The following is a 14,083-nucleotide window of genomic DNA, read 5'->3' as shown; positions in this document are numbered from 1 at the left end:
CAAAAAAATGTAAAACCCAACCTCTGTGGCTAAGGAGGTACACAAAGACTTGCAAGAAGAGTGTTTTGAAGAGCGAGAGTTACTGTGAAGCTCGTTATTAAGGAAGAAATGTTCAGGAATGAGGGATGAACCCGAGTCTTGAAACATCTCGATGAGAGACATTTGAAAAGAGTGCAAAGAAAATGGTATTAGTCTAAGAGAGAAAAGTACAGGTGGCTTTTGAAATCGTGGCCCATAGGTGGCTCTAACTATGAATGAATGAATGAATGAATGAATGAATGAATGAATGAATGAATGATTGAATTAATTAATTAAATTAAATATTTGTAAAATACTTACAGCTATACTGGAACTTACACATTCTTCCATCCGAGGTCTTTCTTAGATTGAAAGCAGCACATAATAACACTCTTCTGCTGACCTGCTAAGCCTAACGCATCAGAGGATTTTCTTTCAGTGTCTACTGCCTTAGCCTTTGAGGATCTCTTCTCTTCCCACAAGGCAGTGGGCTCCTTCTTTACTAACCCACAGATGGACGGGTTGCCTCCTCCGCAAGTCCAGCTGTATTGAAAACTTTCATTTTACACCTTTACTGCCGTTAAAGTCTTAACACGTATCCCTGTGCACGGGGCCCATATTATACACCGTAGGACTGGATTCCCACCAGAACTTGGCCGTTACCGTAGCTTCGACGACAGTATCGTTGCCCATCCCCGCGGTGTGGACGCGCCTGATAAGATTTATCCATGTAGACACAGATCATTTCTGACATCTCATGGACCGGGTTAAGGAGACCGTCTGATGCCAGCTCCAAGGCTGGCAAGAGTGATGAGATTGTAGATATGATGGAAAGAAAGAAGATTCATATACAGTACTGGGATTGAGCAAGACAAAATGGAAAGGGGCAAATTCAAAATTATTAAAAGGAGGTTACAAACTTTACTGGCATGGTAATAGAAAGGAAGCACGAAATGGAGTTGGTTTGGTATTCCACATAGATATCACACATGTCACAGCTGTTACTTTTGTGAATGATAGAATAATGAATGCCAGAGTAAACTTAGGGAAGAATAGTTTTACAATAATCCAAGTGTATGCGCCTTAGCAAGGATGCAGTAATGATAAGAAAACAGAGTTCCTGGATGATTTGTAAGTTCAAATACGAGAAGACAATGTTATGATAACAGGGGATCTAAATGCCCAAGTTGGGGCCAATAGATCTGGATACGAGTTCGTGATGGGCTCTTTTGGATATGGAACAAGAAATGTAGAGGGCGAACATATTCTAAATTTGTGCGTAAGAAACAATCTTTTAATAAGAATACATTCTTCAATAAACGGGATAGCTATAAGATTACCAGATATGGCTGGGATGGGAAATCAAGGACAGTTATTTATTATGCGATAACTGATAAATTAATTGGAGAAAAAGTGAGGTATACGAAAGTTATCCCAAGTGAAAGCTTGGATACGGACCACAGACTTCTAGTAGTGGATCTAAATTGCACAGTTAAAGCTACGCCTGCAGTAAAGAGATTGCCAAAGATTAAATAATGGAAACTGAAAAATTAAGAAGTCAAGGAGGATTTTTCAAAATTAATTTTTTATGACTTCCCTCTACATTTCATACATTACAGTAATATTCAAGTGATTGGATGTTACTTGCAATCAGGAGTGTCCGATTGTCTGTAGCGACTTTTGTAGGCAGGGAATGATGAAATGTGCTGTCGAACTTTTAAAATCTTGTCATCGGAGGTCGCATTTGCTGGATTTCTGTACATTTCAACCGACAGTGACAGTCAAACTCCTCACACACATTTTTGGAACTATTTTTCATTTAACATTTACGTAAGACTCATCAGAATTGCGTGGGCGTTTTCTTACATTCTTTTTCAGACAGCAGGGTTAGCAAATCGATTTTTCTTTGTTTTTTCCAGTGGCCCAATAAATTCATCTTCCATGACTTCATTAATAGGTAAGTTTTCTTTGTAACCTCTCTGGGTGGAAGCACCGGCGCTGTCGTTATGCAGGAGTTCAGTGTTGTTTACATCTTGCTGTGCATGGATTGAAGTAGCTGCACGGTTGATAGGCAGGATTTCTGCATTGTTTATAATTTGCAGTGGCGTTGAAACAGCTGCTCCGCCGTCAGCCAAATCACTCTCTTGACATGCTCTTCTTAATCCTGATTTTTTTCCTTGGCAAACTCTTACGAATTTCTTCATAATCCGACCCTCAAAACCCAAAGAAATATGTAGGCCTAAGTTTTTATCAAAAAAATATATTTAAAAACAATGTGGAAATATTTCGTGACAACTGGCTGCTTATTACATGTGATATAACTCATTTTTGGTTCCGTATTGATGATATTTGACTTTACACAAAGTTATTTTATTATATTTTATCCACCTAATCAATACATTAAACACAAACAATTAGGACCTTGTCCTTATTAAATTGTTCGTTGACATATTATTTTAAAATATGGTACGTGTTTCGCCTTAATTATGTAGGCATCATCAGCCATGATTTGATCTTAAAATAAAATCAGGCCCCTGATTAATTTCTGGACTAATGTTAAAATAGGACTGTATTAAAAATAATCTTAAAAGGTTGTGTATAAAAATTGACATGTGGCATTTTTTAAATTGATAGCTTTACAAGGCTTGTAACTATGAATGAGGTGAATAATACAGCAGTTGATTGTGAACTTGTGATTGAAGGAAGTTGATACATAATAATAGTTAACTAGCAAGTGGTTAAAAACAGAAAAACATTCCGAATTATCAAATCAAATGCCGTCTTGTTGAAATGTGATGAAAAACATTGACATTTAAAATGTCATTAAATGATGGTCTTAAGACTAATGAATAATCAGTTAAGTGCGTAGGCTAAATATCATTAACATATGGTATAATATTTTTCACTTTATCCATGGTGTGAAAGCTAGTAGCTCTTAGTTGATATTCAAGTTTGATTTGGACTCCTTTGAACCGTCTCACTTGATGTGATGTTTTGACGTTACTAAAAATTGCAAGTTTTGTTGACGTACTGGTCAAAAGGGGGCGATGCTAAAGATGTGTGTAGATAAGCATATTGATCGTTGATTCTAAGGTGAAGTCTCTTCGCTTGCAGCGAGAGTACGGTAACTTGTTTTGTTGCATTTTTAACCACTTGCTAGTAAAATATTATTATGTATCAACTTCCTTAAATCACAAGTTCACAATCAACTGTTGTATTATTCACCTCATTCACAGTTACAAGCCTTGTAAAGCTATCAGTTTAAAAAATTCCACATGTCAATTTTTATACACAACCTTTTAAGATTATTTTTAATACAGTCCTATTTTAACATTAGTTCATAAGTTAATCAGGTGCCTGATTTTATTTTAAGGTCAAATCATGGCAGATGATGCCTACATAATTAAGGCGAAAGATGTACCATGTTTTTAAAAATCATGTCAACGAAACATTTAATATGGACAAGGTCCTGATTGTATGTGTTTAATGTATTGATTAGGTGGATAAAATATAATAAAATAACTTATTGTTATTATATAAAGAAAAACATTCGGCTTGCCGTTGGTAAAGAAATATGCAGCTGACAGGTTATACTTGTTTTCAAACTTGAAAAGTCTAGGCCTAGCAGTAAATGGTTACTCAGTTATTACAGCGAAAACCCAGCATTATATTTTTGGCATTATAATTATTGTTAACAATTAAATGTTTTGATAATATAGTTAATTATGTTCATTTCTATATCCGACCAAACTGAACTAAAGACCAATACATGTCCAGCCATAGTGAACTAAGTGTGAATATGTCTCCAACCAGAGTGAACTAAAAACCAACCTAAACATAACCATAATAACATCACTGTATTTCTTTTAAAATGGAAATTAAGGAGGCAGGTTACACAATAAATAATAAAGTATACAGTACTATGCTTAAGAAAATGGAGGAAACGTAGGCTAATAAACGCAATGCAATTGCTTAAAATAAGCTAAATAATGAGCATGCCATTTACTGTACTATGGGTAGTCAGATAAAGTTAGAAACACAGCCTCGTAGACGGAAGAAACCTATTTTAAGTAACACTTAAGTATTCAACTTACCAGAAGAAGTTGAGGGAATGTACTCTTCACTTCCTGAGAAGGAAAAATCACTCTGATCGTTCAAAACCTCATCCATTTCGTCATCATCTAAAATGAGGTTAGCCATTTTGCGTGTTGCTTAGTCCTGTGTGGCTGGCTGCAACGTTGCCACATTAACATCCAACAATCGCTTAGTTCGTTATTGCAGATCCTAAGATATCAAAATCTACACCATGGACTACTGTGGTTATACCTCACTCATTTAAAATGTGAAGCTGAATTAAAATGAAACAATATTAAAATATTCATGAAATAAAATGCTCAATCGTCGGACTATGTACTCACACTTAGTACTTACCTGATTACTTACACATAAAAATTGTTGATGGGCGCCAGCTACAAATAGATATAACGATAATAGAATGAGAGTCTTGTATATCTCTAGGGTGTGTGGTAATAAGGTTACTTTGACATTACAACTGAAGGAAACTGTAGGCATTAAATTTGAAATTCTCTTGACCGGGCATTTAAAAGTTGTACAAGAAATTTATCCCTCACTTGTTAACTTAATTGTACCTTGAACACATTGAGTGTTATTACGACGTATTCCTTTGAGTTGGTATCAGCTGTAGGTATCTCAGGCCTAATTTGGTGATGTATCCTTTTAGTTTCGCAAACGAGATATAGGATAGCTTGAAAATATATTCACACTTCACAATCAAATTTACAAGTATTTCACTGATAACTGTTAGGCCGCGTGCACACCGACCGCGCTTAGCATAGGGTGACGCGTGTAGCCTAAATATGATGTCATCGCTAAATGCATACAATGACAGAGCGATGACTCGGCAGTTACGGTAGCAGTATTACACCATATGTTGAAATGTCAAAAGGTTTTGCAAAACATATCCATATCTGATAATAATGAAATGTCGTATGGCTTTTAGTGCCGGGATATCCCAGGACGGGTTCGGCTCGCCAGGTGCAGGTCTTTCTATTTGACCCCATAGGCGACCTGCGCGTCGTGATGAGGATGAAATGATGATGAAGACAACACATACACCCAGCCCCCGTGCCATTGGAATTAACCAATTAAGGTTAAAATCCCAGACCCGGCCGGGAATCGAAACCGGGACCCTCTGAACCGAAGGCCAGTACACTGACCGTTCAGCCAACGAGTCGGACTCCATATCTGATGTTACGTAGTAAGTCTCACTTTACATAACTTTGATGCTAATATACACACACATATATCCAGATAAATTAACTAAAATGAAGCCAGCGGTAATTAATTAATACATAGTGAATTCAGATTATAGAAATGAATGAAATAATAATAATAGTTATAATAATAATAATAATAGTTATAATAATAATAATAATAGTTATAATAATAATAATAATAATAATAATAATAATAATAATAATAATACAGATGAATGCTTGTAACAGGATTAGAACCATTGCACTACCAATGTTTTGAAAAATGGGGCTTAGTTCACTTTGGTATTATACTGACCAACTGTGCTATAGAGGTATGTGGTAGAACAAAAATGAATGTCAAGGTGAAAGAAACAAGCTGGTGAAATGGTAGAGTAAAGCATACAATTGAAGAAAGGAACATAGCAAAGAAAAACAAAGATGTTGAGAAACATAATCAGGCTCAGGGAATTGTACCAAAGGGCGATAAAAAAATAGGAAGACTGGAACAGGAATACAGGAATAAGAAACTCCAGGTAAAAATAGTAGTGAAAGAAGAAAAGGAGAAGAGCTGGGAACTGTTCACCCAAAAAATTGAGGAAGATTACAAAGGAAATCTGAAAATGTTATATGGGTTAATGAAAAGTAAAACATCAAGTAGAGAAGAAATTAAAACTATTGAAACAGAGGACGGGATCAATATCAGAGACATGGCAGGAATCAGAGAAGAGATGAAGAGTTATTTTGAAAAATTATTGAATGGGGAGTGTGAACAACAAGAACAAGTTTCCAAAGCCAGTAATGAATTACAGAAGGGAGAACGTCCAACTACTTGCAAAGAAACAGAAAATACCCTGAAGAAAATGAAAAGTGGAAAGTCAGCGGGAGCAGATGAACTAACAGCAGACATTGTTAAGGCAGCTGCAATCCCTGGAATACAGCGGCTACATCGAGCACTGGGAGTTGTATGGAAAGAGAACAAGTTGTTAGATGACTGGAAAAAAGGAATTATAATACCATTGCATTTAAAAGGAAGTAGAAGGAAGTGCACCAATTACAGAGGCATCAAACTTTTGTCACATTGCCTTAAAGTAATGGAGACAATTATAGAACAGAGACTGAGAGAAATAATGGAAGATCAATTTGAAGTGGAACAACATGCATTTAGAAGAAATAGAGGAACCACAGATTTGGTTTCTTCACTCAGACTGCTAATGGAAAAAATTTTAGAGAAAGGGAAGTACTTGATAATTGTGTTTTTGGATTTGGAAAAGCATATGACAAGGTGGCAAGAGGAAAAATATGGGAATGTTTAGAAAAACATAACATCCCAGAAGCACTAATTAAAAAAGTTCAGATGTATAATGCTTGTGAAAATAGTGTGCAAGTAGGAGGTGGGAAATCTCAGTGGTTTAAAACAAGAAGAGGTGTCCAACAAGGGAGTTCCCTTTCCCCATTGCTCTTCATTTCACTCATTAATATTATTACAAAGGAACTCAAAGAGATAAGGAGGATCATAATGCATTTGTTTTTGCTGATGATGCTGCCATTTGAGGAGAAACTGAGAGAGATGTTCAGAGGAAATTGAATCTTTGGAACACCAAGTTCAAAGAATATAAGTTAACTGTGAGCAAGAGCAAAACAGTGGTACCAGTAATGAAAGTTAGTAGGAAAAAGACACCTTGTAACCTCAACCTCGAGGGAGAGAAGATTGAATGTGTGAATACCTTTAAATATCTGGGGAGTACAATATCAAATATCGGAAGTGCCAAGACGAAGTGTTGTACAGGGTGTAAAAAGAATCCAACTTCTTTAGTACGGAACATAGTATGGGACAAGGGAGTTCCTCAGATGGCTAAACAGATCTTGTTTAACACTTATCTCCTGCCCATCATGACGTATAGTCTGGAGAGTTGCATCATACATAAAAGAGAAGTAAGTTAACTGCAAGCTGTTGAAATGAAATTCCTTAGATCAGCTGTACAGGAAACAAGGAAGGACAGAATTAGGAATGATCAGATACGAAGAGACCTGCAGGTCAACCTGACCATGGAAGAAAGCTGAGTTTTGCAAGGCTGAAGTGGCTAGGGCACATTAAGCGGATGCAGGAGACTCAAACACCAAGAAAGTATCTTGAAAAGGTCATTCCGGGGTGAAGACCAATTGGACACCCGAGAAAAAGGTGGTTAAATCAGATAACAGAAAAGCTAGAGAAGAGAGGAGAAATACGGGATGCCCTAGAGAGAGAAAAAAAAGCATACCAGGACTGTAATGAATGGAGGCACATTGCTCTTAAACATCCTACCCGGCTCACTGAAAGGAATTCATGATGATGATGATGAAGATGATTGGAACTTACCATACTTCTGTTACAAATATTGCAAAATGAAATCTTTATTTTTAAAACAAGGTAGTGGTGTAATTTCAAGAAATGTGTTTATATACATAAGTGGTCAAAGGTTGGGAACCACTTTGGGAACCACTGCTCTGAATGATTGTACACTAGGTCCTTGGGTTACAGTTTTCCCAAGTCAACATTTAAAGCTGTTGCTTCAATTAAAACTAAAAGGCAGCTTCAAAAAATAAGGTAATAAGTACCCTCATTGAGAAACTTTTTTATTGGCAGATACAAGGATACACTTAGTAGGCACTGATTCTGTATTACTCACAATTCACAAAGTCACCATTTTGCCCAAAGCAATTGTTCCAATGGTAAACCTAGGCGTCGATGCAGGGATGTAAAAATCTACATCCAGTCCCTGAAGGCACATCATGATGGCATGCTGAACGGCCATAATGTTATTGAATAGCTTACCATCCAGGTGCTTCTTCAAAGGTCAGAAGAGATGGAACTCACAGGGTGCCAAGTCAGTGCTGTGTGGAGGATGGTCCACTTCCTCCTACCGGAAGCACTGTAACAATTCATGCATGTTGTCTCTTGTGTGGTCTGACATTGACATGCAGCAATGTAATGCAACTCCTATTCAGAGATCCCAAGTGTTATCTGCAAATTACTACCCGCATATGCTCCAGTGTGTCACAGTAGCTAGCAGCATTCACTGTCACTACTGTTGTGAAGAAGTCAACCATCTGGACTATATGACTGTTCAACATGCCATCATATCATGGCTTCACGGACTTGACACAAATTTTCTCCATACCGGCATCAATGCCTTGGTGATTTGTTGGAACATGCTTGGACAATAATGGTGGTCATGTTGAATAGTAATGTGTATTCGTGTCCTATTATTGTGTATCTTTATATATGTCAATAAAATAAAGTTTCTCCCTGCAAGCTCTCGTTACCTATTTTTGAAATGCCTACGTACCTATTTAAGTTTAACCATTTCAGACCTGAATGATAGCCAGGGGCCCATCAAACAGTACCTATAAATTCTTACCGCAACCTGCTGGCCAAGTGCCAATCGAAAAAAAAATCAATTAATGCTCTGTGCAACCCACACAATGGTGCAGCATAGTCTGACACAAAGAAAGCATCCAATACACTCAGAAATAATTAAACACCTAACCCACTCAACTGTGCATACATGAACTGAAAGGATTCATTTCCTTCATTTCAGTATGTCATGTGTTTTTATTTTTCTTCTTTCCGATGAGGCCTGCTAACAACCACGTGCCAATTTCAATTCAATTCTTCATACTTTGTTGTTTTGTCTTCCGTTCCTTCCAATACTCTTTCATCCTTTCACTGTGCAGTTTCTTTCTGTCCTCGGACCACTTCGCACCAGGTTTCATGTTCAATCTTCCTTGGAATCCATAGTTTCTACTTCTCTTACATTATTTCTTTCTAAATCTTTCTTTACTTTTTGAATCCAGCCTTTTGTCCAAAATGTACTTGAAAATCCTATTTGTTAATCTGGAATCATCCATTCTGTAAATATGTCCAAAAAATTGCAATCTCCTTTTTCTTATGATTTCTGTTACATTTTGGTTAGACTCGGTTTCTAACAATTTGAAGACAAGAGGTATAGAACTAAATGAAGCCACAACACTAGTTGCAAATCGAAGATTGTGGCGACGTTTAGTAAATTCACAGAGGCTTGCAGACTGAACGCTGAAAGGCATAACAGTCTATAATGATAATGTGTGTATGTATGTATGTATGTAGTGTATTTTTCTAACACACACTTGCTCAGGCAGCTTTAGCTGTTGTATCCAGTTTGCTTTCTTACCAGCATAGCAACCAGTCATATGCATTGAACAATAGAGGATACTTGTGCTGTTAGTACAGAGTAATATTTGAAGACTAACTAGGAGTATGTAAGCCTATCATCTTTTGAGGAAGAAGTATGTGTTGATTCCAAGTGATTTTTGGACTTTTATCTAAATTACAATTTAAGAAGTGTTTGAATTGAAATGTGAAAAATGTGACTAAGGTGGTTCAGGCACTTGAAGGATATTATTTTACATCCCTGATAGATAAATAAATAAGATTGTAGAAATGGAACAAATACTTCCCAACTCAGGAGCTTAGTCAATCTCTTACAGAGCTGAGCAGTGGTCTTATTATCAGTGCACAGCATATAGCTGAAGACTTTATTCTGTCAAGTGATCAGATTTCAAAAGTGAAAGTAGCTACTTTCAACAACTCTGTGCATAATGATCTTTGTAGATATGCTATTTTCCTTGAGTTAAGTAAAGGATAGACTATAAAATTGTGTGTTGTCCTTTTTCCCAGGTGACATCTAAGCCTGACCTGTACCCTTTGGTCATCAGCTATGGTGGTAATGACCAGGGCAAAGGGGCATCTGGAGGCAGTTACCTGATGGTACAGTACTTCAGAAACTACATAGTAAGACCTGTAGGTATGTATGTCTTTCACGTTTTCTTCTGAAAAATTACATAACATTTATTCAAACAGTATGAGTTTAAAAATCAGAGCTGACCTATTTCCACTCATTTGGTTTAACTTCTTCTTGAAGTTAATGAGACCACTGTTTATTAAGTTATATAATATTATGTTTACAAAGAATTAAAAAATGATTCATCCTTATTTTCAGTTACTGGATATGAACAATACTGATGCTAAAATATTAACCTTCCTTTAAAAATAGTCCTCAATTTTCAGGATTACCAGATATTTCATTCATGTAAATTTATGTTTAGCTATTTCATTCATCTGATGTTACTTGATCAACTTGTTTGAAACAGAGAGAATATATATAATTTCTATAATTTTCTTTTTTTGAGCTGGAACATGTTGTTCTACATATATTTTGTAATGTTGTTAACAACTTTTCAAGGTAATTTAAAGCTTTACAGTATGTTGAACATTAATTATAACACCTACAACACTATAACATAAGTTAGATGCACAAGAAATAAAATAAACAAAGATTGACATGTTTTGTTTTTGAAAGAACATCATCAGATCCTATAAAATCACACCGTTTTTAATTAATGATAATTGTTAAGAAATGTGGAAGCATTTATTGTTAAATTCTGTTTATACCTTTTAAAAAGTTAGAACTTATCTTAATGCAGTGCTCCAGTAGGCCTAGTTCTTCCACTCTCTTTGCTAGTCTGACAAAAGAGTGCAAGATGGTGTAATGCTCTGTCATGGCGTGAGATCAGCTGGCTAATTTGTCAGTAACTTTCTGTTAAGTCATGCTTGGTTGATGTCAACAGCATTATTATTATTATTATTATTATTATTATTATTATTATTATTATTATTATTATTATTATTATTATTATTATTATTATTATTATTTCAATTATTTTGGAAACTATGCAAGTGTTGTTTAACGAGCATTTAATGGGCTGGCTAGTTTACTAGTAATTTTCTGTTGTGTTATTTTCTGGTGACATCATTTCAATTCATGGAAGTGTAATTGTTGTTGTTGTTATTGTTGTGCAATAGGAAGTAAAAGTAGGTTAATGATTTTTATGAATTAAAAGTACCGGTACCTATGAAATTGAATTAAAGCATGTCTTGTAAGACATTCTTTTTAGAGAAAATAATAATCTATTAAAGCATCTAGAGTGGCTAAGATGCTGCATTTACTACAGATAAAAATATCCTAACCCACATTCCAGACATTTCAGTCAGAGAAACCTCCTTATTCTTATTACTAATTACCTCAGATCAAATAGTGATTACGGTAATCAGTTGATTTTCTAAAGAACACTGTAATGTATTCTAAACATTGGTAATAAAACTGTTTCTAAGTTGCCTGGAACCTGCAATGAATTATAACAGTTAAAAGCCCTCACAGGGTTCTATTGAAAAATTGTGAAACTATGTCCTCGTTCAGTTAAGTCAGCAAAAATGTGAAACAAAACATTTTTTCACACATCATTCACTGTCAGTTGGTTTCTAAAGAATGAATGGATCTGTTATTCACTCACTGCTACTGTGCACTACAATCTTATTTGCAGATTGTGAAGGGATTCATCATTGATTAGATATGGTTTTCTGCTCTCTAGTGTTAGCAGTTTCACAAACAAGTTAAACAAAGACTCATCTGAAAACAGAATGACATAAGGATCAATTTCTCCATCACATCCATTTGCAGCATCCAATCTTACCAACAGGATCATCCAGTTTAAATTTGTGCACCAAAGTAACTTTACAGAGATTTAGCCCAAGTAACTTTGTGTACCATTATACAGAAACACAAAGAATTCCCTTTAATGAGAAAGATTGTTAAAATACATTTTGAGGAGAATTTTCCTTGCACTGTGCAATGTCATCAATACGCTCTCCTGGGAGGGCTGTACATCTTCTTCCTTGCTTTTGATCCTTATCATTTCCCATTATATAAATAATCTCTTGAAAGCACAGGAAAATCAACAAGGATATATGAATCTAAATTAACACCTCTGGAATGGAATAATTAAGCTTTATTATTTACCATTTTGTATTCTTTGCTCTAAGATTAGACATGTATTGTTTCTTCCATTATTCAAATGATACTGACTGTGAGGCATACAATTCAAGACCAACAAACCAATTCAATAAACCCTTCTTTCTCCGATGCTGGTGACTAGTAGCTGGCCATGAGAGGAAGGCTAATCAGTTGAAACAGTTCCCTTGGTCACCTGGTCATCAGATAATCTGATGACTTGGTATTTCCATTCAGTAAGAAATTTATAAATATAATTTCCAATACCTATAAAATTAATTTTTAACCCTAAATGTACTTTATGCTGACAAATACATGCTGAACTGACAAATCTTATAAGTTTTGTACTGAAGTGTTAAAACTGTAAGTACATAATCTTTAATTTGGAAGACGTTTCTTGACATATCACTTTGTCAAATGCAGGAAAATATGTGTACTGGTACATAGGAGAGTTGGCTTATCTACGTGCAGGAAAATACCAGTAATGAAAAATCACTAAATGGTATCTTGAGATTTTAAAAAGAAGTGTTACTCTGAATAAGGTAGCATATACTACAATGTAAAAAGTAAAGACATCAGTCAAAGTACATCAGCAATGACATTTTACTCACCAACATTTTAGTTTTGATATCATTGTTTGCAATTTATCAATGTGTAGAAGTAAATTACTAGTAAATTAGATTTTCTGACATACATTGTATCTTCTTCCAGGTTCTGTGTCAGCCACGAGTACTGCTGACTCATTAAGTTCTGGCTTCCTATGCAGTGCAGCTAATGAGGTGAGTTACTCTCATTATTAATAATAATGTCCACAATTATTTACATCACTAATTGGTACTTTTCTAATACCTAGCTCACATAACATAAACTTTACAAATTAGCATTTTAGAGTAAATTACATAATTACACACTGGGTTTTGGAAAATCTGTTGATCACTCAGAGCTGTTCTACTATTTTGATTATGTAAAATAACTGACATGTCATTGACTTTACAACAAAAATGTTATCCATGCAAGAAGCTAAGAAGGAGCTTGCACAAGATAAGTAAACACAATGGCAGGTTAGTATTGTCAGAGGAAGCAGCAGAAAAGAGAGACAAGGTCAAGCATGAGAATTAGATAGAATGCATGGGCTTCTTACTCATTATCCTAGTGCTTCTAGATTGTTTTGCTTCTCAGCTCTGGATAAGCTTGTTTGTTTCTGTTTTCCAAGTTCAATAGTCCACATTTTATGAGTGAGGCAATTCCTAAAAGATTTCCAATTTTGTGTAAGGCCATTTCAGAGAATGAGGAAGGAAAAAAAAAGAAAGGAGAGACAAAATAAAAAATTGGTAGTTTTAAGCATCTGTTTTCATGTTTATCCTCATGTCTCCTTTCTGTTGCTCTATTTGCACACACTAGTCCATCACTGTATTGTAGGCCTACTGCACTTACCCTTTGTTTTTGTTTCTATCCTTCTTCTTAGCTTCCTGTCTTCATGTACAAAAATACAGATGATAGTTCTGTTTCCATATCTACTTCAAAGCACAATAATGCAAATACTGTACAAAATGCATAGATACTCTATGTATGCATTACTGTATACTATAAAATATTTGCAGTTTAAATATGAAATTTAATCATTTTAAATGTGCTTGAAACACAATACTTTCTAGTATGCAATGAACTAAGTATAATAGGTCTCAGAAATGTGGAGTCATATGCTGATGGATAGAATACCTCCTAGATGGGGAAATTAGACAGTAAAGCATCGATATGATTAATGAAAGGTTTCATGGAACAGGCAGTAAGAAGGTTCAAGATTAAAAAAAAGGAATCAGAGGGATACAGGGATTCTGTAATGGCATCAGCAAGAGAATGCCTTAGTCCAACAGTGTGTAAATTTGGAAAGACATTCTTGACGAAATAATGAAGTTATGGCAG

General features: G+C 35.4%; 1 protein-coding gene across 1 annotated transcript in view; it reads left to right on the top strand.

Moving 5' to 3' along the window:
* LOC136863089 (uncharacterized) overlaps positions 1–14,083 on the top strand; it is a 252,592-nt gene that overhangs the window by 217,859 nt on the left and 20,650 nt on the right. Inside the window, exons 5-6 of the mRNA XM_067139422.2 lie at positions 9,991–10,117; positions 12,872–12,939. Coding sequence (XP_066995523.2) covers positions 9,991–10,117; positions 12,872–12,939 — 195 coding nt within the window. The remainder of the gene's footprint in view (positions 1–9,990; positions 10,118–12,871; positions 12,940–14,083) is intronic.

This window comes from Anabrus simplex, chromosome 2, assembly GCF_040414725.1.
Source record: "Anabrus simplex isolate iqAnaSimp1 chromosome 2, ASM4041472v1, whole genome shotgun sequence".
Classification (NCBI taxonomy): Eukaryota; Metazoa; Arthropoda; class Insecta; order Orthoptera; family Tettigoniidae; genus Anabrus; species Anabrus simplex.
This window is presented reverse-complemented; position numbering and strand designations above follow the sequence as displayed.